Genomic DNA, 27620 nt, shown 5'->3' on the forward strand with positions numbered 1-27620 from the left:
TTTAGTGAGATCAACAAATCCAGGAAGCTATAAAACTGTAGTAATAATAATAACAGCAGCAAACACTATTGTGTACTCAATGCTATTTAGCACACTAACTGGCCTATTCTAGAACAGAAATATCAGTAGTTAGGAATAATGTTAAGAAATAAAACAAGCTAAGAAATATTGCAAAGGTGCAAAACCTGTGGCCAATGATCCTGTGTATGCTTAATCTGTGTTGTCACTGTTGGGAGAGGCAATCAGCACGGGCCCTGAGTGTCCTTGCATGTTCTTGTGGGGTACACCAAGAAAGGAAGGCACAAACCCCTCATTCCTAGGTCATTTCCCAGGATTGTGTGTGCATCAAGCAACCTTGAGAGATGAGGCAGTATCTCCTCCCAGAAAAGGAGCAGGCTTGTTTCCTCTTACTATAAAAGCAATAGATTCCCCAATCTCAGTGATCTTTTCCTGTAAAGCAACCCACCATCCATGCAGAGAGCCATTATGGACTCTCCATGTTGCCTCTGCAGGCCATGTGGAGCATGGGGGAACTGAGGCAAATAAATGTGAGATGTAGACTGGACTTTTGTTGTGAGAAATAAAGTTCTTTGCTTCTGACCCAGGAAACCGTGTCTATACTCAGCATCCATAAAACTGACCAGCTAATTTGTTAGTTTATAAGTAGGGTAAAAATCTCAAACTCTATACAGTTCGTGACAGTCACTATACTGCTTTACCCCTGGTCTGTGAGAAACTAAGCATCATAAGACCAGGTACTCCAATAACCAAAGGTTATGATTCTCCTCAGTCTTAATTATAGTTGGTGTTCTTAAAACCTTGAAGATGTGATAGGACTTCCATTTATAATTTTAAAAGGTCAAAGGTCGGCTCTATTTACAGATGACCAGCTCAGTCAGCTAGCAGGATTTCCAGGATAAATGAAGTTTCCTGATAATCATCAGGGCCAACCACACACAAAGGACAGAAACAAAACCTATCTTTTACTCCCTGGTTCCTCCTTTCTTTTCTGTCCCCATTTTCTCTGAGTTTATAACAGCTACCTGAACTTTCTTATTTACCTTATCTGTGGAAAATTGCTTAATAAATTACTTTTGTGGGGCACCTGGGTGACTCAGTCTGTTAAGCATCTGACTCTTAATCTCAGCTCAGGTCATGATTCCACAGTTCGTGAGTTCAAGTCCCGCATCAGGCTCCACACTGACACTGTGGAGCCTGCTTGGGATCCGCTCTCTCCCTTTCTCTCTGCCCCTCTCCTGCTTATGTGCATGCGCTCTCTTTCTCTCTCTCTCAAAATAAATAAACTTAAAAAAAATAATAATAAACAAATTACTTTCCTAGTAAGGTCTTTTTGCAGTGTGCCATTAGTCTCAGTAGCATCTCAGGCATGACATTTCACATAGCTGGATGCAGAGTGGGCTTTCAACGTTTATTTATTTTTGGGACAGAGAGAGACAGAGCATGAACGGGGGAGGGGCAGAGAGAGAGGGAGACACAGAATCGGAAACAGGCTCCAGGCTCCGAGCCATCAGTCCAGAGCCTGACGCGGGGCTCGAACTCACGGACCGCGAGATCGTGACCTGGCTGAAGTCAGACGCTTAACCGACTGCGCCACCCAGGCGCCCCCAGAGTGGGCTTTCAAACACAAATTAACATATTCCATTCATATATAAGAGAAACCATGACCAAAAAAAAATGAACAGAGAAAAAAGAGATAAAATAAGATTCAACATGTACCTGTTATAATGTTTATCCATTTAAGTCCATGCATATACCAGCCTTCCAAAAATATGGAAAAACATAAAAATCATTTAATGATAGTTGATATTGTATATATATTACCTATGTAAAGCTTTAAATTGTGTGGAGTCATTAGAATCCAATTCCTTATTTAATCTTGAATAATCAATGGAAGATGTTAAGCCTTCCTCAAGCCTGGCAAAAAATTGCTCCTTTTCCTCTTGTTCCTCTAATGTGTCCAATCCCAATCCAAGAACACTATGATTGAGTTCAGAAACTATGATCTCTAAATGGAAAAGAATATATTTTTATTAACATGCAGAATTTTGACAAAATTAATTTTAATGGTGCATTTATTGATGTCCTTAATAAAACTTTAAAAATTTAAAAAATACTTTATCTCTTATCCACCAAATACAGATTTATATTCATAATCAATATGTAACATTGTAAGGTTTCTCTCGAGATATAATTCTAAACCTTCCAGGAAGGTATTAAGTATGTCTACACACTTCAGTAAAGGAGGCTAGAAGATACAATTTAATTTTTATAAAAATTTTAATTATAAGCATAGTAATTAACCTGTCAATTTGTATCCCTCATATTTCTTACCATTTGTTTCTAAGCTGTCAATACTTAAGATAGAGGTTCCACTGCTCTGAAGAAACTGAATCCTTTCAGGACACTCCTCTTCTATTTCCATAATAGGCTGAGAAGTCTTCTTAGCTTTCACATAGCTTACATTTGTTCCAAGCTGTCCTAGGGGTGGGATTTAAGATACAGTTGGATATTTATGTTCACAAAACTGTTCTGACCACAATGTATTACCCAGTGATATTGTTACACTAACTTTTTTTTCTGTCATACTAATATTGTGGATAGTAGCTACAAAATAAATCTGGTCCATTTGATAAAAATCCAACACCATTTAATAAAAATCCATCAAACATAAAATTCAAAGAAAAATTACAGTACTATTTATTTGCAGGGTATCTTATGAAATAATTTCAAAAGGTTATACATAATGAAACAAACTTTGAAAATTACTTGAAAGTACAACTATTTAATACAGTATACCATGCCACTGTAAGGATATCTTCTGCCTTATGTGAAGGAAGAGTAAGAAACAACTAGGTGAACGAGAAAGGGGAGACCATTCTGAGTAGGAAGAAGGAAAGGTACAAAGAAAGGGTCAGCAACAGGAGGGGCAGGCCACACTGGAAGACACAAAAAGGTCAGTAAGGTTGGATCTAGATTGTGAGGGTGAGTCCAGGTGGAAATAAGCCCAGAGCAGGATCGATGGGTCAGACAGACCAGGCTGGTACTCATAGCCCAAAGTAGGGTTTCGCTCTTTATTCCAAAAACATTAGAAAACACTGAAAAAGTTATGCAATATCAACATTTATCATAATAGCATACATTTGTTGTAAAAAACCCTGAAATACGGAAAAGTCAAATAATTACATTGTGTGGTATAAATATTAAGATTAGAATACCACTTTTGCTTAGAAGGAAGTCTTAATAAGAAGTCACAAATTCTGCCTTCAGTATCTTAATTAGTGTCCTCTTGGAAAGGATTCAGCATCTATTTCTCATGGCTCTGTGTATTAAATAATGGTTTTATACATCAAATAATAACTTCTACGGTTGCAGAGTATCAAAAGACATATCTATAGACACTTCCAATGAAACAGCGCATGCCACGGGTTGGGGTGCTGTTGTGGTGTCTGTAGAGTCTCACCCTGGCTCTGAAGCTGGACTCAGGGATATGACCAGACTAACTGAGCTTACAAAAAACTAATAACCAAAACCCAGATCCATTCGATCATTCATAGTGAAGAGTATAACCTGTAGAAGGATTAGACTGTTTCATCCTCTAGGCAGAACATTTATCCTTATGGCAGTTGAAAGAAAAATTCTAAGGCTGAAGTAGCTCAATGTTGTTTACTGATGCCTATCCAAATTTGGCAATGCATTCCTCTCCTCCTGAGGCTGTTTACCTCCCCGCTGTGATGCTTCTACACTCTTGATGGCAGGACTCATACCCTGTCTGTATACTAGTGTCTGGTATGCATAATATACCATGAACTCAGTAAATGTTTGTGATTGAACCAGGGACCAGGTTATGTCCTTGGGTAGAAAAACCCTCTCCTCTGTGTTCAAACGGATATTGTCAAAGTTTGCTTAAGTATCCTTATTTGCATTTTTTACTAATCAAATCCACTTCTGATTGATAAATTCTTTTTTAAAAATTAATAACTTTGCCAGGTTACATTCCAGTGTTGGTCCAGGACCTATTCTTTTCCTTTAGGATGAGTATGCACATTCTATCTCTAATTCATGACTTTCTAGAAAAGAGACTTGAATGCTAATTAAGTCTCAAATCTTCGTAAACAATTCCAATAGTACTTCATCATATAATAAATATCCTTTCCAAGCACCAATGGGGGGAAAATTCTAAAAAAGAATTCTTTGCATGCAAACTTTAGCATTGTTACATGGTTGGGGGACTTCTGAAAAAATGCACTGTATTTTTCAGTAAGGCAATTCCTTATTTACAATTTTAAGAACAGAGAAATTACTATCAAATTCACTCTAACATTCATTTATTAAACACATTTATTACTTACTGTTGAGGGTCAGGGGATACAAACAAAAAGAAGTGTTTCCTGCCTTCACAAAGCTCACAACCTCAGGAGTAGCCCTATGGGTTATAACTATCAACACAATGTGTAAGTGCTGTTGCTATGTTTTGAAATCAAAACGAAGGAGAAAATAATTATGTTGAAAAGGGATCTAGAAGAGTTAGGAAAGGACTGGAAGGAGGTAATGTCAAGCTTTACTAGACAAGAAGGATGAGAGCAAAGGCAGCCTTGTGGTGAGCAAGCTAATGCACAGAGGCATAGTCAATGATGTTTCCAGGAGATAGGGAGTAAGTATAGCTGGAGCACAGAAAGCTAGAAAGGAGGGTCATAGTCAGATGATACCGAGCCTTAGCTGTCACATTAAGGAATCTGGGCTTAATTGCATGGGGAAAAAACAAAAGCTACAGGGCAAATTTTCCTCCAGGGATACAGAAATCCTGCAAGTTTACAAAATGGTGCTTGAAGATCCACAAATAGTTTGAACATAGGTTAATAGACATGGTCTGGGGTTCCTTATGGATAATGGCAGTTTCCTATATAGCATGTATACCAAAGCACAGGTGCCAGAGAGTAGTTTTCCATTTGTAAAGATGTGACTAGGACTAGTTCTGGGAAAGCTATACATGTATGTCAGATAGGATCAACAATGAGTTCTTTACCAAGGCAATAAATTACTTTTTTGCTATTGTTATTAACAGACTGTGATACCAAAATCTATAGATTTCTTAAAATCTACCCAGTGCAAAGACATTAATACACTGTCAGAACATTTTACTAAACCACCTCAAATCAATCTGCTATGAAATATGACAATACACAAATATCATCTTAATTTGAGTGAATATAAATTATCCCAATATAACAATATAACCTGATAATGCAGAATCATCATAGATTCTCAACTGCGTAATACATAATAAAATGAAGTAATATGTAATTCAAACTTTAAAAAGTCACAATACTAGTATTATTTTCTTTAAATACCTATAGTACAACAACAAAATCCCAGAATTAAAAGTCTTGACTGACCCCTTGTGGTCAAATAATTTGAAATAAAAACCCCAGCAATATTTACCACCATCTTCAAAATCATCTTCAGTTATCCACCATGGCAATGCATCTTTCTTCTTCACTTCTCTTTCAGGTTGTCTAGGTGTTTTGTTTGAATTCTCAAAAGAATCATCTGAAAGCTAAATCGGATATAAGCCACTGATTTTAAAGAATCCCAGATTCATCACTAAAAATGTTTCTCTTCATTGTACATAAACAATTTTCTCAGCAATAATGTATACATTCTTATTTTCAGATATGTGGCTAAAATAACTTAAATATCAAATATACAACTCTGAACATCAATTTCATATCCAGAGTTAAACAAGTAAACTAACCAGAAAAAAATCAATGATAACAACAAAGAAATAAAACTTATCAAGAAACTTGATCAGAAAGAAAAAGAGAAGGATACAATCCCCTTCTAGACATCCTCTAGGGTCTAAGAATAAATAATGATTGAGCAAAATTACCTGGCATCGCTCTAGAAGAACACAGAATTCTAAGACCAGAAGAACTGAGTTTCAGGTGTTTACCAGAGAAATCAACATTTTGTCACAATGATTAATAAACTTTAATCAACTTTAATTGTCCTTTTCTACTCTTCAAGTCCAAATTTTATTACGATCCTAAATCCCCTACTCTAACTCTAATCGACCCACCACCTCCACCACGTGGTCAGTAACCTGCCCTCTCTCTTCACAGAGAAAATAAAGACCTTCACTCAAAAACCACCCTCCTTTCCCTCACTCCACCATCACACTCACCTGTTAGACACCGCTTTCCTCTTTCAGAAAAGAAATTCTTTCCTCCACTCCTGGGAGAACCTGCAGAGGGGTCACTTCCTGCCTTTCTAGGTCCTTACTTCCTTGGTCATCTCATGTTATCTCTGTCTCTGCATCCCCTCCTCTCTCTCCACTCCCTCCTTCCCTCAGGTTATAAACCTGCCCATCTCTGCCTCGCCAGGGCCTAGCACAGCACCTCGCACAACTGTGGAATGAAAGAATGAACATTCAAGTCTACTCCACTTTTCTTAAAAAGGCAAAGCAAAACAAAACAAACAAGATTAAGATCCTTATTCCTACCTCCTCTTTACCACTTTTCCTTTACATACTAGCATCGTGAGTTCACTGCTCAACCCTTTAGAATCTGGTTCCCATCCAAAACAGCTCTCCTCCAAGTTCCAAAGGCCTCCTAAATGTCACAAATAAAGGACCACTGCTAGTCATCTTTCCTGATCACATCATGGGACTTGATACCGGTGACCAACTCTTCTCGAATGTCTCTACCTTTGATTTCACAGCATCACTTCTTCCAAGTTATACTTCAGCTCTGGGACCTCTCCCACCTGTCTATTTTAATAGGTATTGGCTCTTTTGCCCATTTCTTTACAAGACTTCCCCAGGACTCTGTTCTTGGTCCTTTATCTTCATCCTACACAACTTTCCTGGAGAAGAAACCAACGTTTATTCCATACCTGCTTTATATCAGGACCTATCCCCAGGTTATCTCAATCTTTAAGCAATCCAATCAAGATTTACAGAAGGGGAAACAAGCTCAGAGAGATTAAGCAACTTGCTCCAGTTGTTACTGTTAGTAAGTGTTACACACCTGGGATTTAAACGGAGGTCTGATAACACCTGTCCACTTTCCATTACACTATGTAATCCCCCAACTGGCACCAGAGTGCCCTTTCACTCTAGTAAGTGCCAGGTTACTTCCAAGATGACAACACACAAATTTCCACCTGCCAACCAAACAATTCTATCTCAATGACTTATAATAGTGTCAACTTTAAAGTGTTCCAAAAGAACTCACGGTCTTCCCTGACAACCTGACAATCAGGCAGGAAGCAAGGAAAAGGGAAGGAAAAGGAGTCTATCTGAATTTTAGTTTTATCACTTTCTACTCGGTCTCTAAACTTGGTCATCACCTAGAAATGTTCCATCCTCTCTCTTCCCCATATCTCGCTGTTTACCAAATTCTGACAATCTGCCACAGACTTGGTCTATTCCTCTTAAGCCCCATAGCCACCTAAGAGTATGGAAGGAGTAGAGGTTTTGGGAGCCAGACAGATCTGAGTTCAAATTTTAACTTCAAAATATACTAGCTGTTGCTTAGAAAAAATTATCCTCTCTTTTCAATTTATTCATGTGTTGAAAAACCACTGACCTTGCAGGCTTGTGACAAAGGTCAGAAAATGAAATGGAGAGTGCTCACCCTACTGTCTAATATATACTAGGTATTCTCACTTTTGATAATCTTCCACAATGCTTTTCAGGTTACTACCATTAAAAACAAAACAATACACAAAAGCAAGTCCCCAGAGAGTAACTGTGCTGCTGAGCATATGAAGTTGGAAACCTAATATACTAAAACATGGCTGGTGGGAACATAAAGTGGCACAGCTAGTTTAGAAAATAGTCTGGCCATTCCTCAAAAGGTTTAACAGAGTTACCATATGACCCACCATTTCCACTATTAGGTATACACACAATAGTAATGAAAATACACACCCACACAAAAACTTGTACATGATTGTTCATAGCAATATTATTTATAAATGCCAAAAAGTGGAAAGAACTCAAATGTTCATCAACTGATATGTGGATAAACCCAAAAAATGGAAATGCCATTGAGCTATAAAAACGAATGAAGTACTGAAAGATGTACAACATGAATGAACCTTTAAAACATTATGTTGAGTGGAAAAAGCCAGTCACAAAAGACCACATACTGTATGATTCCATTTCTGTGAAATGTCTAACATAAGCATATATTCAGAGACAGAAAGTAGATAGTGGTGCGCAAGGCTGGAGAAGGGGTAACTGCTAACAGGTACAGGGTTTCTTTTGAGGATAAAAATGTTCTAAAAGTGATTGTGGTGATGGCTGCATAGCTGCGAATAGGCTAAAAACCACTGAATTGTACACTTTAAATGGGTGAATTGTATGGTATATGACAACTCAATAAATCTGTAAAAAGAAAAAAAAAAAAAAAAAGCTGGTCCTAGCAATCTCCTTATAAAGATATGTAAGCCATATCGTTGAACAATCTATCTGAACAATTTAGCAAAATGACTAAAGAAGTTACCATGACTCTAAAATCATGGTTTTTATTATTAAAAAATGAGACATTAAAAAATGACCCAAATCTCTAACATGAGATAAAAGCTTTTATGGGTTGAGATTGAATATGAGAGAAAGATATGGAGGGAGAGTGTTGAAGGGATGGCAAATAAAGGGCAAAAGGAAAAAAAACTGGTCTACACTGCTTTTATCTTTTACAGTGAAAACACTTTCTATAAGCTTAATTTTCAAAATGTGCCCATATTTGAAAATAAAAAATCAGTTTCCAAATGAGAAGTGAGATTCTTACCCTGAGTATCTATTACATTCGGATAATTCTTAAATGTGGTTTTTAAACCTTACAACAATCCTACAAGGTAGGCATTATTTTTCCTGTTAATTAAACTGAGGTTTTCTACTACATCATATACCAAACTCCCTTTATGAACAAGAATGTTAGTATAATCATTTAAAATGTGACTCTCCTGGGGGCACCTGGGTGGCTCAGTTGGTTGAGCGTCCAACTTCAGCTCTTGTGATGATGTCACAGCTCATGAGTTCAATCCCAACATCAGGCTCTGTGCTGACAGCTCAGAGCCTGGAGCCTGCTTCAGAATCTGTGTCTCCCTGTCTCTCTCTGCTCCTCTCTGCTCACTCTGTCTCTTGCTCTCTCTCTCTCTCAACAATAAATAAACGTTAATTCTTTTTTAATTCTATTTAAAAAACAATTTAACATTTATTTATTTTTGAGAGACAGAGTGAGACAGAGCACAAGTGGGGGAGGGGCAGAGACAGAAGGAGACACAGAATCCGAAGCAGGCTCCAGGCTCTGAGCTGTCAGCACAGAGCCCAACGCGGGGCTCAAACTCATGGGCTGCGAGATCATGACCTGAGCCAAAGTCGGGCATTTAACCAACTGAGCCACCCAGGCCCCCCTAAAATTTTTGTTTTTACTGTGACTCTCCTGAATGCTCTGTAAGGCCTCTCCATTTATATAAATGCATAGGACATAATGCAATCCTCTATGCATTCAGCAAATGCTCATTAAGCATCTATTAGATACTGCAGGTATAGCAGTGTACACATAGCGGTCACATCACAAATCATACATTCTTACAATGGAAGGCAGAAAACACACCTACACAAGTAAAATAGTGACTGGTGCTAAGTGCTACATAGAGAAATATATGATAGGCAAACAAGTCACTTGGTGGTTACTTTTCTGGTGAATAAGCAGAAAAATCCTCTCTTGGTAGTGATATTTAAGATGAGCTCTTTAACAACCAGGTGAAGAATAGAAGAGCAGAGTCACTGGCAGAAGGAACAGCAAGTGCAAAGCTCCTATGTGAAATGCTCATGATGTGAAATGAGCTTGGAATGCCTGAGAGAGAAAAAGTCCACTGTGGCATAAGTGAATAAGGGAGAAGAGGGGTATAAAGCGGGTGAGGAGGACATGAGCAAAATCATGCAAGGCTCTGTAAACCATGGGAAGGAGTTTGGATTTTATTCCATTTGTGATGGGAAGCCAATAAAGTGTTTTACAAAGAGGAGGAACGGTCTGATTTACGTAAAAGATGGCACTGGCTGCAATGTGGCGAAGGAATGCTGGGACAGTACGTAGGAACTGTCGTAGTACCTCAGGTGAGAAGATGTCACCATGGATTGGGATGATGGCAGATGAAAGGAGAGAGAACGAGGAAGATGACAGATATATTCTGGAGGAAGAGTTGACAGAGTGTGGTGACAGACTTGTGAAGCTGAATGCAGGACACCTCATTTAGAACACAATGGGGAAGTCAGCAGGGGGAGCTCTCACACTCCATCAATTTGTCATCAATTGCAGACTCCAACAAAGAAGTGTATCTTGCATTTCCTAACAGAACAAAGCCTACTCTACTACCCCAGTGGGAGGAAGAAAGGTTTTTCTTCATGCCCAGCAACAGCCCTGCCAATGAGAAGCCATCACCATCCTGAACTCCTGTTTTCCGCCAGTGGACTTTCGTTCAAAGCAGCCCCTCCCAACTTCCTCCTTTTCTCTAGGAAATAAGGTCCCTCTCCTCTGATCTCAGGTCTCGCTTATGGGTTTGCCTTCATTTGCATGTCCCAAATTGCAGTTCCTTTGCCATTCCCAAATAAATGATAAAATAATGGGCTGTTTTAACCTTGAGGTCAACATTACTTGGTGATCAGAAGTGGGATCCAGAGAAGACTCTCAACTACGAGGCTGGTGAGCAAACAGGTGCCTGTACCCCCTGAGCCAAATGAGCTCATTCTTTTCTCCCCGACCCTGGAGTCTGAGAGTATGTGTCTCCTGGTTCCAAGCTCTGCTCACTTTGCATTTTGAGTTCTCTGACTTTATTTAGGATCTATTTAAAAGCTTTATTCTTTCTTTTTTATGAAGGCTTTGTCCTATCTGGTGAGTACTCATGTTTTTCTGAACTTTTGGTATTGACTAATGGGATCATAATCCTCTAAACTCTCTCAGGACAGCCCTCCTCCTCCTGGGATCCTGGCTGGCTTTATATTTAAAAACTATGATCCTCCTGCATGCACAATGCTAACAAAATAGACCAACTTAACTAAATTTAGAACTTCAATGACTGTCATGGGGGAACTTTTGATCTCCTCCAACTTAATTTTCTCAAAACCAAATTAGAAGACCAAGGCTCTAAAATTAAACAAACTGCATGGAATGCCTGTTTTAATTAGTACCCAAAGACTTCCATACATATTGACTCTAAAATTACCCCTTTGCAAAATACCATTTCTAAATTAACTGAGGCTACGAAACAATTGAGAGAATTCAAAAGGGCTTTTGAGTGCTCTTTCCCTTCCCTAGATTCTTCCATCTCCAGACACACAGCAGTCATCCCGTGCTCTGGCCACTCCTCTGGGGCCATCTTCCTACTTCCCTGCAGCAGCATCCCAGCCCCTCCATACCCTTTCCCTTCCTCATTCTACTCTTCTCTCTGGATTTCCCTTTTCCTCCTTATCTCTCCCTGCTCTCTTCCTCTGAACCTAGCAGAACCTCCTCCTTTAAAGTTAAGCCCGAGGATCCAACTGCTAAACTCCTAGTTTCTTATGTTCTCTGGACTAAAGCTGAACTACAAGCTAGAGTCGAAGACTTTGCCAAAGTTACTGAGGATCCTCAGAGATTTGCTGAGTAATTTAACATACATATTCAAACTTATCAACTTAGTTTCTCAGATTTATATCAATTCGTTCACACGCTTGTCGGTGAGGGCCAGGCCTAACATTGGATGAAACTGGCCTGATAGAAAAATCCTGAAAGAGATTTAGAAAAACAGATCTCTGACTTTTGGCAGGACACTCACTAGAGGTCTTCACAGAAAAATTGCAAAGGTTTTCCTAAACTTGTTAATTGGAACATCATTCAGGCTTGTGCACAAAAATTCGATAAACCTGTTATTATTACAAATGACTTCAGGTTATTTTTAATGAAAACTTCGGTCTTCCTGTAGATGTTGAGTCCACTCAGGTAGCCTTTAATTCTATGTTCATTAACCGGCTAAATCGGATCTTTCCCTTCCAGTTAAAATGACCAGAATGGAATGGGAAACTACATCTGCCCTAGATTTAGTTAATTTAGCAGTTCACCCGCATTCTAGATGATTCAACTAGAAGACCACTAAAATCCTTAATTTTCATCTCCAACAAATGTAGGCCCCTAAACAAAACCAAAACCCTCCTGATGCCTGCCATTATTTTAAAAAACCAGGACACTGGAAAAAAGGCTGCTACAAATTCAAGTGCTCCAGATGCTGTCAGCCCTCTAACCAATCATTCCAATGTTCTCCTAATCCCCAAACACTGGGCTCTGAGGAACAAAAGGGGCTTGTTCCAATTCTCTGTCTCAACTGGCTCAAAGAAACAACCCTCCAGACTGGGAATGAATTTCTATCTGTACTCACTGCCACTGGAGCTACACTCCCGGTGCTCAACCCACCACTATAAAGCAGCCCATGCCTCAGAGGAACAAAACCGTTTAAACGGTGAGGTTCCTACCTCTAATAAATCTATTCCTCTGGTTTAGGTCCTTTAAGAGGTACCCACCCTTTTTTCCTTAATTCTCTCATCCAATTCACTTACTGGGCTGAGATTTCTTAGAAAAGTATCTTGCTGGAATTCCTTTTTCCAAAAAGGGGTAAGCAATTCTAGAATTTGATAGAAGCAACCAAGATTGCCAAGTTGGTGAATCAAGTGACCTTTCAACATCTTTTACTTGCTTCACTTCTGACAGCATTGGAACTAATTCTAAGGGCACTAACCATTGTCCCAATTGGATCAGTTACCACCCTTCTTATGGGTAAAATCCTCAAAGCACCTCGTACTAAGACTCAAATAGACCCCACAAAAGATCTCCCCCAAATTAATCAATACCCTATAAAGAAAGAAGCCCTTCAAGGCATCAAGCCCAAAATAGAAGATTATAAGGCCCCGGGACTCATTATCACCTGCACTAGTCCTTGTAACACCCCTATTTTACCTGTAAGAAAACCCAGTGGCTGAGGGTGGAGGTTTGTCCAGGACCTCCAGCAATAAATATTATCCCTTAGCACCTTGCTGTTCCTAACCCAATATGCTACTAGCATCTAGTCCTACTGAAAGCAAACTTTTCACTGTAATTGATCTCTGTGTGCATTCTTTAGTATTCCAGTTGATAAATTAATATCTTTCTGCCTTAACTTGGGAAGGAAGACTATACATTTAGATAGTAATGCCCTGGGGTTTTATAGAAAGTCTTACTTCTTGCAAACCTTAAAAGCTGACTAAATGATATAAAATTTTCTGGAGAACCTACCTTGTTACAAAATGTAGAGGAGTTGCCTCTCTGCTCCCTTTCCCAAGCCTCTTCACAGGAGGACAGAATGTAGCTGTTAAAACTTTTAGCCTTAAAGGGACATAAAGTTTCCAAGGAAAAACTGCAGTTTGCTCAAACTCAGGTTTGATATTTAAGACACCTGATCTTGGAATAGGGGTTCATTTAGATCGAGATAGGCTTTGTGGTATCCTGAAACTTAAAACTAAGAGCCAATTATGTGGTTTTCTCCAGCTAGGTGACTACTGCCAAAAACTGGGCTCCAAACTTCTCCTATGGTCCAACCCCTGTATATCTTACTTAAAAACAACAAATATGAATCTATTATTTGGTAAGATCTGAATTACATAGCCTTTGGGGCCTTAAAGAAAATCTTCATAAAGCCTTCTGCCCTTGGACATCCTAATTATCAGCTCCTCTTTTCCTTTTTGCATATGAGAAGGGAATGCCTTTGAAGTACTCACCCCAAAATATGGAAGCTGTCATCAACCCATGGCATATTATAGCCAACAACCGGACACTGTGGCACGGGGATAACCCCCTTGCCTCAGAGCCTGCCCTTCTGGATAAGGCCACTGAAGAAATAATCATGGGAACCCCTTTAACCACCCTTGTGCCCCATGCAAAAGCCCCTCTGAATCCTTACCACACTCAACACCTTTTGGCCAGCTATCTCACCTCCTATGAAATCCTCCTCGCTGCTCCTCAGTAACTCCTCCTCACTGTAATAACCTTGACCCTGCTATTCTACTCCTTTATCCTTCTGATAAAACCTCTCACCACCACTTGATGTGGACAGATCCCCTTTTGACTATCCATGACAATGAATAGATAACCCTAACCAATGCAGATTTTTCATGGTTTACTGATGGGTCTTTTTAAAGAATGAAAATGGTATTGCCCTGGGTATGCAATTGCAACACCTTTTGAAATCATCAAGGCAGCACCTTTACCTTTGGCTACTTCGACCCAACAGGCTGAATTACTCAGACTTGTACTTTAGCCAACGGTAAAACTGAAAATATTTAAATTGATCATATGTCCTTCAGGCAGCCCGTGACTTTGGGATATTATAGAAACAGCCAACTTTCCTTACTTCTAATGGGAATAAAATTAAAAATGGCTCTTATGTCCTAAATTTACTAGATGTCAAATTTTTGCCAACTGCCCTGGCTACTATTAAGGCTCCTGTGCATTCCAGACTTGACTCCCTGGAAGCCAAAGGAAACTACCTTGCTGATGTTTCCATTAAACACGCTGCTCTTAAAGGAACCAATAACCAATCCTCTGTCATGGTCCTAAGAGATGTTGCCTCAAATGATAATCTAGAAAAACTGACAAGATATATCCAAAAATTAGCCCCAGAGAGGGAAAAACTATATTGGAAATCTAGTAATCGTTGGTTTGATAAAAAGAGAGAACTCTATCTTGAGCCAAATAATAACCCAGTCCTGCCAGACACTCTAAAATCTCTTTACTAACCATTGTACAAGCATTAATTATTGCTCTCCCGATGATAGGCTTTATGAATCAATTCTGGTACAGAAATATTAACAAGCCCACAAAAGTGCCTACTTTGCTTGTTCTACCTGTCCAAAACACAACTCTGGGAAACCCATCCACACCACCCACTGGCATTTTAAGTTGCCCAATAGACCATTCGAAGTTCAGCTTCTTTCCCATGAATATAAATGTTTTGGTCATGGTTTGTTTTCTCACTGAACTGAAGCTTTCCCTTGCAGAGAGAGTATGGCCCCTTCTGTAGCTAAAATCCTATTAGAAAAGAGTATTCCTACCTAAGGAGGCCTTCTCAAGCTTCAAAGTTATCAAGGCATTTACTTCACTGGTCAAGTTTGTCAATAGGTCTGCGCTGTTTGGCCGGTTCTAGAGCACTATCTATGCTCACAACCTTCAATCCTCTGGGCTAGTGCAAGGCACTAACAGCACCATTAAGACTCAACTAGCAAAATTTGTGGAAACCCTTCAACTAACTTGGCCAAAAGCACTGTGATTGGGTCTTTCTAAATCTGCGATCCATCCCCTTTGTAACTCATTAACTCTGACCCTTTAAGACAGTCACAGAGCACCTGATGCACCTGGCTCCTGCCTCGTCTGATCCACAGCTGATAAAAGGAGATATACTCCAATATTGTAAAGGCCTGATTCCTTCTGTTGAGAATAATCATGCTTTAGTAAAACTGTCCTCATGGCTTACTCCCGGGAGACAAAGCCTTAAGCACCACGACTCACAACCCAGAGATTTTTGTCTACTGCAAGACACATCAAAAAGTTCTCTCTTCAACCTCACTGGAGGGGCCCTATCAGGTACTGTTAGCCAACCCTTGTGCCACCAACTTTCAAGAAATAGACTCCTGATTCACATGTCACATCTAAAGACAGCACTAAATCCAGGCTGGACCTGCATACCAATTGGTGACCTGCAAGTAAAGTTTCCAAGAATTAAAGCAGACATCTGATAAAGACGACCTTCCCGACATGACTGAAGCAGGCTTGCATACCTTTTCTCGCTGTTACTTCTTACTCTATTTTTCCCTCTTCCATGGACAGATATTGCTCTTATTCACATTTTCCAATAACTGGTTGTTGGATTTGCCACCAGAAACCTCGATCGAGTCCATAGGAACAGGGATACCTTAGTTCACCCTAAAAGCAATTTCACTGGAATCCCAATTGCCACTCATGCCTAAACTGTTGCCCAGGTCCCTTTTATAGGTTAGAATATTAAATCCACACATACTTGTTCCCTGCCTCAATTTAACCCAACCCTGGGTAGGAGAAATGAAATCCCTTGAATACATATATAAAACACATTGTAAAAGAGCCAAAGTAGGACCGTTTGTAAGCTGGCTGTCATACCTATATATTTAGGAAGACTTTTAGTATGTGATAACATTGAGTCTTGGTTGAATAATGCTAATGCCTTTATACCCACAAATGGGTCCACAAATGCTAATTCTTCTGAGGGAGCCCCATGTGCAGCTCCTGGCTATTCTTCTATACATGGAGGTTTTGGTAATGGCCCCGATGCTTGAGCAATTCATCGCCTTGACAGCTGAAGGATAAAAGGACAATGTGCTCTTGCTATATTCACTGTTCTATTTTTGCTTCATAACTAGCAGCTTCCCACTGGTCCACCTCACTAAACCTTCATGGCAACCTTGAATGAGAACTTCCAAGAGGCATACACAACTCCAGGTTTGCCTCCATAGAGAGAGCCTTTCTCCCTTCAGTAGAGCAAGTACTAAAAGACACAATTAGAAACCTCTCCTTAAATTAGGAGATCTGGTCAGTTCTATAGCCAAAGCAGAAGCAGCCCAACAATGATCATTCAACTCACTGGCTAAAGTAGTTTTAGACAATCACAGAGTTCGCATTACCTACCTGCTGAGTAAGGATGCGTCTGTGTGACAGACACCACCTACTGCACATGGATAAACTACTCTGGAAAAGCAGAAACCCAACTGCACAAAATTAGGGAATAAGCACATTAACTACAACAAATTTCACATGATTCTCAAAGATCTTTTATTTAGCTGGCTACCTTCAGGCCTAGGGTCATGGTTCAGAACCAGTACACAATTTGAATTGTCATGTTTCTTTTAGTTACATTTTGTATAGTAATTTTTAAGTTTTGCACGTGTTGGTCGTCAAACTTTTGTAGAAACCATGTACCCAATAAGGTGATGCTAGCTCAACATTTCAAGATGATCTCCAACATGTATGACCTCAACAAGATACAGATATAGATACAGACTTTGGATAGGAAATGCCTGAGAGTTTTCCTTCCTAAGCTTGTTATTCAGATATGGTCTTAAATGGGTTCTAACTGCCATATGCTTTCTCTCTGGTGGGACGTGACACCCAGAAAAGGTCCTTCCTGGCACGGAGAGGCACAGATGACGTATTTCTTGGTCAGTGATGCTTTTGAGGAAAGATCTGGATCCAAAGGGGAAAATATGAAACTAAATATAGGAAACTACATTTTAAAAAGTCAGGAGGCCAGAAGGGGGAGCTCTCATGCCCTATCAACTCATCAATTTCAGACCCCAAAAGGAAGAAATGTACCTTGCATTTTCCAACAGGGGGAATAATGAATTTCTCCAGGCCTAGCAATTAGATCAGCCAACAAGAAAATACAGTGACTACTTTTTTCCTCCAATGGACTTTCATTCAAAGCATCCCCTCCCACCTTTCTCCTCGTTTTCTCTATAAAGGTAATAGTTCTTCTCCTTTGATCTCAGGTCTTGCCTATAGTTTTGCCATAGCCTGCAAGGTCTGAAATGCAGTTCCTCTGCCATTAAAAAATAAATCCATTTTGCTGGTAAAATAACTTAGCTGTTTTATTTTCAACGTGGTCAAACTGCATAGTAGAGGAGAAAGAATTGAAGGATGAATTTCTTGTGACACAAATTTACAATACAGCTTTTAAAATGATAAACTTACCTCTTTCATGAACTTTTCAAACTCTTCATCCAGCTCTTCTTTGGAATAGTGAGCCATAATCAATAATTTTCACTTCCCAAAGTAAACATTCCAAAGTATTTACAACACTGGAAACACTAAATAACAAGAGATAAATATTCTTTGAGGAAATTCACAACACATCATAAGAACAACCAAACTTAAACCTCAGACATTTCTCTTACGATTTAGCATATATGCACAGTTATTGACCAATAACCTGGACAAAAGATTCCAAATTCATGAATAAAACTGCTTTGGAAAAGCAGCTTTCACAGTTTGCTTTGTATTCAGGGTCCAAGATTACATTTTCATTGTTAACATCCAAGTGTTAAAGGGTGACCACAATATTTCCTAACTCTATGCTGTGTGTGTTACATAACATTCCTGAAACAAAGCAGGTCCTCTCAAGGAATCTTTCAAAAATTTAGTATAAATGAGCCAATTCAAAAGACGGTTTCTTTTTTGCAAAGCACAGGACAGTACGTGCTGCCTTGTCATTCAGCTAGTTATCAGCCCTAGTAATAGTTTTGCAAGACAGACTGTTTCCAGATACAGACAAAATGCAATTCATTACGGTTCAAATCTACCTAAGATAAAGTTAATGAAGTATCCAAATTAGAACATATTACGTTTCTTTTGGAGCGTGGGAAGGCCAACAAAACTATACAATAGTGACTCGTGGAGCAAAGCTCTCTCTGTCCCTCTAATGAACCCAACCAATTTTCAAATCTGTCCCAGTTTCGGGGCCTCCTTGAGGCTGCTCAAACCGCAGCTTCATTTTCCAGAAGCGGTGGAGGGGGTCTCTGTGTGTGAACACCCTGGACAATATTTTGCCCAATTTGCAGAATAACACCTCCCTGACTCATTAGCATTTCTGATCAGTTGAGGATGTGTGCGGTTAAGGTCTTAGCCCCAAGATCTCGGTCGGAGACGGATCCTCTCAAACGGGCTCCGTTCGGTGGGGCCCTGCTCCAGGAAGCGCGGGTTCCAGAGTGGCGAGAAGACAAAGACGCACTTGAAGTAGAGTGTGGGCGGAGGAGGGGAGTGACCTGGGAAACTAAAGCCCTGGGGAGGGGGTCTGAGGACAGTCTCGGTCAGAGTCAACCGAGTGGGAAACAAGTGTCTACGCCTCACCTACCTCGGTCTCTGAATTCCGCGCTTTCCGGGAAGGTCTGCGGGGCTCAACAGTTACCAGGATAACACACTTCTGCCGCCTGGCTCTGGAGTCACATGACCCGAGCTGGTCACGTGGCTTGTGGGCTCCACGGAATAGTGGTTAGTGTCTTTTTTGCTCTACGAGCGAAAGTAGGAATTGCTGCGGCTCAGGATAATCCGGAGGTAAGAGCCGTCGTTGCCGCACCAACAGAGAATGTACAGATTTGCTGCGCTCCTTGGGAAAGTGGACGGCACGAGCAGGTCACGAGAGCCGGAACAATGGCATGCTGGGTGTTGTAGGCCCAGCCCGTGGCTTCCTGGGAAATGTAGTTTAGCTCCCCTAGTCGTGTATTTCCGCAAGTCTCTACTCTTCCTAACCTTCCCGCCCTTGTGGTTTCGGCTCTGTTTTCCAAACGGAAGTTTTGAAAAAACATAATAACAATTTATTGGATTCTTCCACGTGCAAACCGCTGAGTGGGCATTGTAAGAGAAACTCAGATCTGTGAGAAAGCATACTGTTATCAGGTTAGGGGCTCTGTTCCACCATCTAGTGGGCAAGAAATTGAAAATACACATACACGCCCCAACCCGCTACTGGTCCCCAAGCCTCTCTGTGGTGTCCCTCTGCCCCTCCCTTATTCCCCCTCTATAGTGGCATCTTACAATTACTGTCTTGGATTTTAACCCCCCCCCCCGCCCCGTTCTTGCTCTAAAACACACACACACACACGTACACGCACAAGTTGGAGTTTCAGAGGACCGTTTGGGATCGTGAAAGTAAAATCAACAACAGTTGAAAGAATTGCCACTGGCAGACATAGGCTAAGGATGTCATTATCACCAGTCTAAACTTTTCATTCAGCAAGTGTTTATTGTGATACAAATGTATACATGCCAGGAGCTGTGCCCTCAGATAAAGATTTGAATAATAATAGAGATTTTTTAAAGCTACTATTTATTGAACATGTAGGTTGATAGGAGCTGCACGAGCATTATTTCACTTAATCGTTATACTCTCCAAGTCAATTCAGTTTAGCTTATATTTTTATTTCTAATATGTACTAAATGAACAAATGATCATAGTCCCTGCCCTAATAGAGTCTTTGGTCTAATGGAGCTGATAGACAAGTGATCAGACAATTGCAATTCTGTATGACAACAGCAATGATAGACATAGGGTGCAGTTAGAAGATGTTAAAGGTCTCCTCACCCCCTGGGAGGTTAGACAAGGCTTTCTAGAGGAAGTTTAAAATGAAACCTAGACCATCAGAGGGGTAAGTAGAAGGTAGCAAGGGTTGGTGAAAAGAGGCAGTATTCAGTCTGAAGGAATCCATTTAAAAATATGCACAAGGTCACTATGAAATTATTATCCTCATTTTATAGACGAGAAAATTGAAGCAGACAGGTTAAAAGACCTGCTCAAAGTAATAATGCCTAACCAGAATTCAAGACTTGTTTTCACTTCCTTTCTTATCCAGCGTCCATTCTATCATCCTTCCAAAGGCCTTTTGCAAATACTTTCAACTGCTTTGCCTCAGAGCACTTAGAGCATGCCTATCCAAAGAAACACCTTCTCTGGAGCCATTGAATATAGCTCAAGAAAATCACCCAGCAGGTTTGACTATATCCAGTTCTCCGAGACATCTCAACTTTTTGGAGTATAAACCTGAAGTTATTTTTAATGATCACTGTTTTAAAATAGTGCTGTGTTGAATACCTCTATCCCTATCCCTTTTCTTACTGCCTTAGACAAATTTTAGATTCCATAACTTTATAGTAATTTCTAGATATTAAAACTAGCCAGTATAGTTTAAAACTGAAACCTCTTAACTAATTCATAGTTGTCTCTATATTTGGAGAGGGTTGGAATGGATAGAGGGCATGATGCATTTAAAAAAATTTTTTTTTTGTTAATGTTTATTTATTTGTGAGAGAGAGACAGACAGAGTGTGAGCAGGGGAGGGGCAGAGAGAGAGGGAGACACAGAAGCCAAAGAAGGCTCCAGGCTCTGAGTTGTCAGCACAGAGCCTGACGTGGTGCTCTAACTCACGGACTGTGAGGTAATGACCTGAGCCAAAGTCAGACGCTTAACTGACTGAGCCACCCAGGCGCCCCAGCATGATCCACTTTTTACACAAATTTTGAAAGAATGATTCTTAAGCTTTTCTTTTCTTTTTTCCCTTTTTTAAATATATAATTTATTGTCAAATTGGTTTTTTTTAGTTCTTTTTTTTTAATATGAAATTTATTGTCAAATTGGTTTCAAGGACTGTTGGGTAAGGGGTGTGAGCTGACACTGGTGCCAGGGAGCCTGAAATGCCATTATGGTCTTCCGGTTAGAGTAGGGGCATAGGGAGGCCAGATAAAAATTATAGTTCTAGACCAAGTATGTTTCACAGGGATACAATGGGTCTGTGGCCTTCCCTGTGATTGTATCCCCAGGCTCCAAATGAGTAATTGGGATATACAAAATCTCCAAGTATACTTTATAACTGGAAGAACCCTTGTGTTGGTTCCCTGATCTGTGAAGCCATTATGGTAGGAAGAACCAAATGGAAGCCCGGAAAATGCCCCACCCCCATCCACATGAACAAATCCAAAACAATACTACTTCCTAGGAAGAATGGCAGGGATTAGCACCACCACTTAAAGATTTAAAGGACACAGGGGTAGTAAACCCTGCATAAAGCTCTTCAATCTATTTAGCTCCTGCAGAAAAACAGATGGATCTTGGATAACAATGAACTACGGTAAACTTTAGCAAGTATGAGCACCAATTACAGTGGCCATGTCAGATATAGTTGCTTAACTGGAAGAGATCAACAGAATTCATGGCACTTGGTATGCCACTACCTATCTGGAAAAAATGGTCTTTTAAATTCCCTTCAGAAAAGCATGAAAGCAGTTGGCATGCACCTGAGGAGACCAACAGTTCAATTCACTGTTTTCCCCATTGGCTAAACCAACTCTTATGTGCTCTATCAGAATGTAATGTGTAGGAAATATGTCTTGACATTTTGCAGAATATCATTATGGTTTACTATATTGATGGCATAATACTCACTGTAGTTGGTGAGCAGGAAGTGGAAATTATTCACACACACACCATTCAAACCAGAGAGTAGAAGATAAACCTCACAAAACTTTATGGTTCTGCCCTTTTGGTGAAGTTTTAGCTGATCTATTGTTTGGGACATGCTGGTACCAAAAAGATAAAGGTGAAGAATAAATCGGTACATATCAGAAGTGCTAGGTAGGCTTATTTAGATTTTAGAGACAGCATGTATTGTACTGGAGAATATTGCACCAATCCATTTATTGTACTTGAATGTTACCCAGAGCAATAGGTTGTATGTGCAAGCAGTTGTGCAAGCTTGTTGGAAGCTTGGGCCTAGCGGATCTGATCATGGCTAGAAATACCTGTGTCCATGGATGACAGAGAAAAATACTCTGGCCTTGTTCACATATAGGTTAGGGTGGCATATTGATGGTAGCCATAAATAGACTGTTGTCACACTACTGCCACACTCATAGGTATCCCTAAAAGAATATGGTGAAGGGAAATCCTCCCAGTAGGAAGAGCCCAAGCAGAACACTTCATCAGTTACTTTATTTGGAGGTGGAAGTGGCCTGAGGTATGGGTATACATGGACTACTGGATAGTGACAAATGGCTTGGGCATTTGGTCAGAGGCCTTGATAAAGCAAGATCAATAAAACAGAGACAAGGAAATCTGGATAAAGAAGCTTTCAGATAGATTTATGAGAGGAGTGGGCACATAACATGCAGATCATTGTGTCTCATGTTACTGCCCACCAGAGAGCATTCTCTGCATAGAAGGCAAAAACCAAATAGGTTAGTTTGCCCTGTGGATATGAGCTACACTCCCCCTTAATCTTTAGAGACTTCACTGTTTGGACAACTGGTCCATGAATAAACATTACACTGTGTCTGGAAAGAAGGCTGTTTAAGGGCACGACAGAATGGGCTCCCACTACCAATACTGATCTAGCTACTACCGTTTTTCTGAATGCCCAGCTTGTCAGCAATAGAGACTGAAACTGAGTCCTTGATATGATTTCATCTCTCAAGAATGACCAGACAGCCATTTAATATCAGATTAACTTCATTAGATCCCTTCCACCCTAGAGATGGCAACAATTCATCCCTACTGGAATTTAAACCTACTATGCTCATGAATTTGCATTCTCTGCCAGAAAAGCCTTCATCAGTGCCCCAACTCAGGGCTTACAGAATGCCTTACTCAATGGTATGGCATTCCCTGCAGTGTTGGTTTTGTTCAAGGGATTAATTTTTGACAAAGGTGGTGAAACAATGGGTGCATGACCACAGGAGCCCCTGGGATTACCATATATCTCATCACTTAGAAGCAGATGAACTAATGCAATGGTGGAATGACCTGTTGAAGGTTCAGCTAAAGTTCCAGGCTGGAGAAAGGATGAGATATATGTGCTGTATCAACAGCTAACATGTGGTGCTATGTCCCTTCAGGAAGCAAGGGATGGAAATAAAATTGGTCCCTGTCCCCATTACTCCTAGTGACCCATTTTCAAGTTTATTTCTTCTGTACCTGAAACCTTAGGCCCTTCTGAATTAGAGATTCTGGCTTCCAGAAAGGAGAACACTTTCACCAGAGGACAAAGTAAAACAGTTCCACAGAACTTGACTATTACCTGGTCATTTGGGGCTCCTCATTCCAATGGTTGGGCTCCTCATTCCTGGGTCATCAAGCAAAAGGGAATTAATATGTCAATATATTTACAGGATTAATTTGCCCTGATTAACATAAATAGCCTGGGTCACTGTTATATAATGGAGGCAGGGAGAAATATCCAAGGACTTGACTGATGCACCTCCTGATGTTTTTGTGATAGGTGATAATGGTGAATGGACAGTTACAGCAGCTATGTACTGATAAGGGCAAAGTAAACCAAACCTAAAATAAGAAGGTCTGGGTCACTCTACTGGGCAAGCAACTCTAGATCAGTAAGCTTCTGGCCAAAGGTGAGAGAAATTTAAAATCAGCAGTGGAGGAGAGAGATGATTATCAACAAGGCTTTGGAACCAGCTGTGGCAGTAGGGACTGTAGCTAATTCCCTAGAGCCACTTGCAGAAATTGTAGCTGGCTAGCACATTGAAACAGACTTGGTGACAGGTTGGAGTTAATGGTGAGAAAGGGTGAATCTGAGTAGTGCAAAGGTTTTACTGCATCAGTTGCCACTTTGTGCATCACTTAAAATCCTCTCAGCCCTACATTTTACTGAAGTCATTGTTGCTACAACCAGTTCTCATAGGTTTTGACCAGCTTCCTACAGGTGCAACTTGAGAAAGCCTCACCTCTGCCCAAGGTATGAGCCTCTCGCTTCCTTCCCTGGAACTTTACTAACATAGAAGTGTGGAATGTCCATTGAAATGCCATACATGTGCAACCTATAAGTGGTTATGCAGTAGGTAGTCAAAGTTCAGGGGGCCACCTCCACCCATGGGGGATGGAAGCCCATAGAAAAATCTTTCTTGTTTTATTTCATAGATTTCATTAAAGTTTCTAAGAAAGTCTATGGAGTCCAGCACAGATTGGCCATAGCCATAGTCATTTTGATAATGCATCCCTAATCCAGCTTTTCCTTCTTCCTTGTTTTTACTCCCCTGTTCGTTATTCCTGCTCCCTGGAGTCATATTCCCAGATAAATTACCTGTGGGAAAGCCTTTTTAGGAGGAACTCAGGCTAAGACATTAATCTTATTAAATAAGTTGAAATAAATTCATCCAAATAATTCAGGTCTTAATATACAATTATGCTTCATTATTCATATGTACAGAGATTTAGGAAGAGTGATGTTTTTGTAAATTAACCTAATTGGTTCAACTTATCAAACTTTATTCAATTTGTATTTGAGAGCTAGTAGTCATAGTAATAAGTTGCTGTATCATTGAAATATTCATTCTGCTATATGAAGTGCACACACAGACATTTACAGACTGTAAGAAGGGTTTTTTTATGCTTTGAAGTAGCATGAAATTGTCCAACACTTTCTATACTGTCGAATAATTGATACCATTACATTCTCAAGGTAAATAAATATGAAAAGGAAAAGGATCTTCAATAATAAGGTAAATGGATTTTGTGACATTATTTCTGTTGGTATTTGTAATGTCAGTTTATGCTTTCACCATCAGAGGTCATGAAAGGACAACGTTGAACAGAAAATTAGAACTTTGTTGAAAATAAACTAGTTTGAAATTTGAACTAGCATTCCTTTAAGGGTTTTAGAAAAGAAAAAATTGCAGTCGGATCATGTTTTTTTTTTAATTTAATTATGATCTCATACTATAGTTTTATTAAGTTTTTGTTTTAATTCCAATGTAGTTTATAAAGGAAGAAAAATAATTTTGAAGAATAAAATTATCTGATGGGTTACAAGAACATCAGGCTATTATTTGACGTCAGTCCTTTCAATTTTTAGTTTAAGAATAAAAAGTTAAGTGGAAAGTATTGATGACTATTTGTCTTGGAAATATGTAATATTTAATTTCAACTGGATTTGGGGGGGCCTATAATTGACAAAAGTGTTCAATTTATTAAAAAGAGAAAATAAATAACATTAAAATTTAGAAAGGTCTAGGAATACATTTTTTAGTGAACATGGCATATACTTCATAACATGGCTTAGTGAAGTGTTAGAAACTTTGTATCTGAGAAACTGGCAATGCAGAATATCTCAAATATCTTACAGACAATAAATTTATTTTAAATATCTACTGTTGATATGTCTTTTTTTAATCATTAGTAGTATGTGTTGGTTCTAAACTTTTCTTGCTCTGGGTAAGTAATTAGAAATTCAAAATTTGCTTTTGGGTCATGAAAACACACAAGTCATCTGTTGCCATTGCCCTTTTTTGGTAATAATAATAATAATAATAATAAAACCTCCTTATATGATAATTATTAATATTTTTGCATTAGCAAAGTGTTAAATGTTTCAAAAAATTCTGTGGCACATGAAATAAGTGAGTCATAAAAAGACAAATATTGTGTGATTTCCCCTTAGGAAGTATCTAGAGTAGGCATTTTCATAGGGAAAGAAAGTAAAATGGTGGGTCTTGAGGTTATTTAATGGGGATGGAGTTTCGGTGTTGCAAGATTTAAAGAGTTCTGGAGATGAGTGAACAGCGTGAATGAACTTAACACTACTAAACTATACACTTAAAATATTTAAGGTGTTAAATTTTATGTTATGTATATTTTACCACAATTTTAAAAAATGGGGATAAAAAATACTGTGGCACATGAGTTGACATTGGACAATCAAAATTCTTTCCACTGAAGTTGGGAGTCCAATGTCACCAGCACCTGCAGTCACCTGTGCTGCCTCTCAACAGCTGAGTCTGGGCAGCCAAAGGAGATGCCGGTGGGCAAAAGGAACCCCTGCAGTGTGGGGACCTGGTTGAGAGATATTGTATTTGACTTGTACAAGAAACTTAGATTTGAATGTGACACCGCCCTTCAAAATTCCAGGTACAACAATGTGATCTACATCATAGTGTTTTGAGGAATAAATGAGTTACAACATGTAAACATTTTGAATGGTGACTAATGTATCATAACGCTCAATACATGTTAGCTATTGTATTATTTGTGAGGTGTCATAGTGTATATATGGTAAACAATGATTTGATACCTATTATCATAGCCATTATTATTGTTCTGTTTTTCCAATATAGCGTATAAAAAGATATCTTTTGTTCATCTCCTGGAATGTCAGGCACATGACATCTATCAAAAAGTCTTTCTAAATAGTAAGAACACATTTCTGTGACTAATACAGGAATCCTTTTTCATGGGCTATTTTTGTCAATAGCTAAACCTCCTTAATCTTTACTAATGTCCCTACAGTTGTCCCTCCCCTCACTTCTCTCCTCTTTTTTTTTAATGTTTATTTATTTATTTATTTATTTATTTATTTAGAGAGAAAGAGAGAAGGAGAGAGAGGGCACGGGAGGGGCAGGGAAGGGAGGGAGACACGCTCCCATGCTGAGCGTGGAGACTGACACAGGGCTTGACGTGGGGCTTGATCTCCCGAACCCGGAGATCGTGACCTGAGCCAAAATCAAGAGTCAGATGCTTAACTGACTGAGACACCCAGGTGCCCTGTTCTCCTTTTAGAGTCAGTTGTATCTTATTGGATTTACTCTTTAATCTTCCGGTGGCTTTCAAGTTCTGGAAGCCTCCATACTGTTACATGTGCAGCCTACTCCTACGTGAAATCACTCTCTACATACAATAACCATGATGTGTGGTGGTTGGGACAGGTTGATTAGAAGCTGGAGCTTCAGCAATCTTCACAGATTTTATTATTTTAGTCCATGCTCCTTTCTTGATAATAATAACTATTCTAAAGTCATTCTTTGGGTTTTCCAAATATTACTTTTAGACTTTTTGTTGTTCACACTTGCTTGATTCATTAGTAAATTTAAGGTCCATCAATTTTAACATGAAAATACATTCTGCTACTTGTGTAAATACTGGTGTGTTCTGTTAGTTGAGAAATATCGTATTCTATTTTTGTTTGTTTTTGGTTATGTAATCAATGTTAAAAGGAAAAATATAAATTAACA

The 27620-nt window shown here is 39.5% G+C and overlaps 1 protein-coding gene across 4 annotated transcripts in view; it reads right to left on the reverse strand.

Annotated features, from left to right (window-relative positions):
• CEP162 (centrosomal protein 162) overlaps positions 1-19241 on the reverse strand; it is a 115345-nt gene extending 96104 nt beyond the window's left edge. For 2 of the 4 annotated variants that reach the window (XM_019830922.2, XM_019830920.2), the window contains exons 1-5: positions 18967-19241; positions 17808-17923; positions 5461-5575; positions 2353-2499; positions 1843-2026 (exon numbers count right to left, since the gene is read on the reverse strand). In XM_019830922.2, coding sequence (XP_019686481.2) covers positions 1843-2026; positions 2353-2499; positions 5461-5575; positions 17808-17864 — 503 coding nt within the window. In that variant the 5' untranslated portion in view covers positions 17865-17923; positions 18967-19241. Of the gene's footprint in view, positions 1-1842; positions 2027-2352; positions 2500-5460; positions 5576-17807; positions 17924-18966 lie in introns of those variants that run through there. The other 2 variants (XM_011282478.3, XM_019830923.2) reach the window with 2 other exon arrangements.
• Between the last annotated feature and the right edge of the window lie 8379 nt (positions 19242-27620).

This window comes from Felis catus, chromosome B2, assembly GCF_018350175.1.
Source record: "Felis catus isolate Fca126 chromosome B2, F.catus_Fca126_mat1.0, whole genome shotgun sequence".
Lineage (NCBI taxonomy): Eukaryota > Metazoa > Chordata > Mammalia > Carnivora > Felidae > Felis > Felis catus.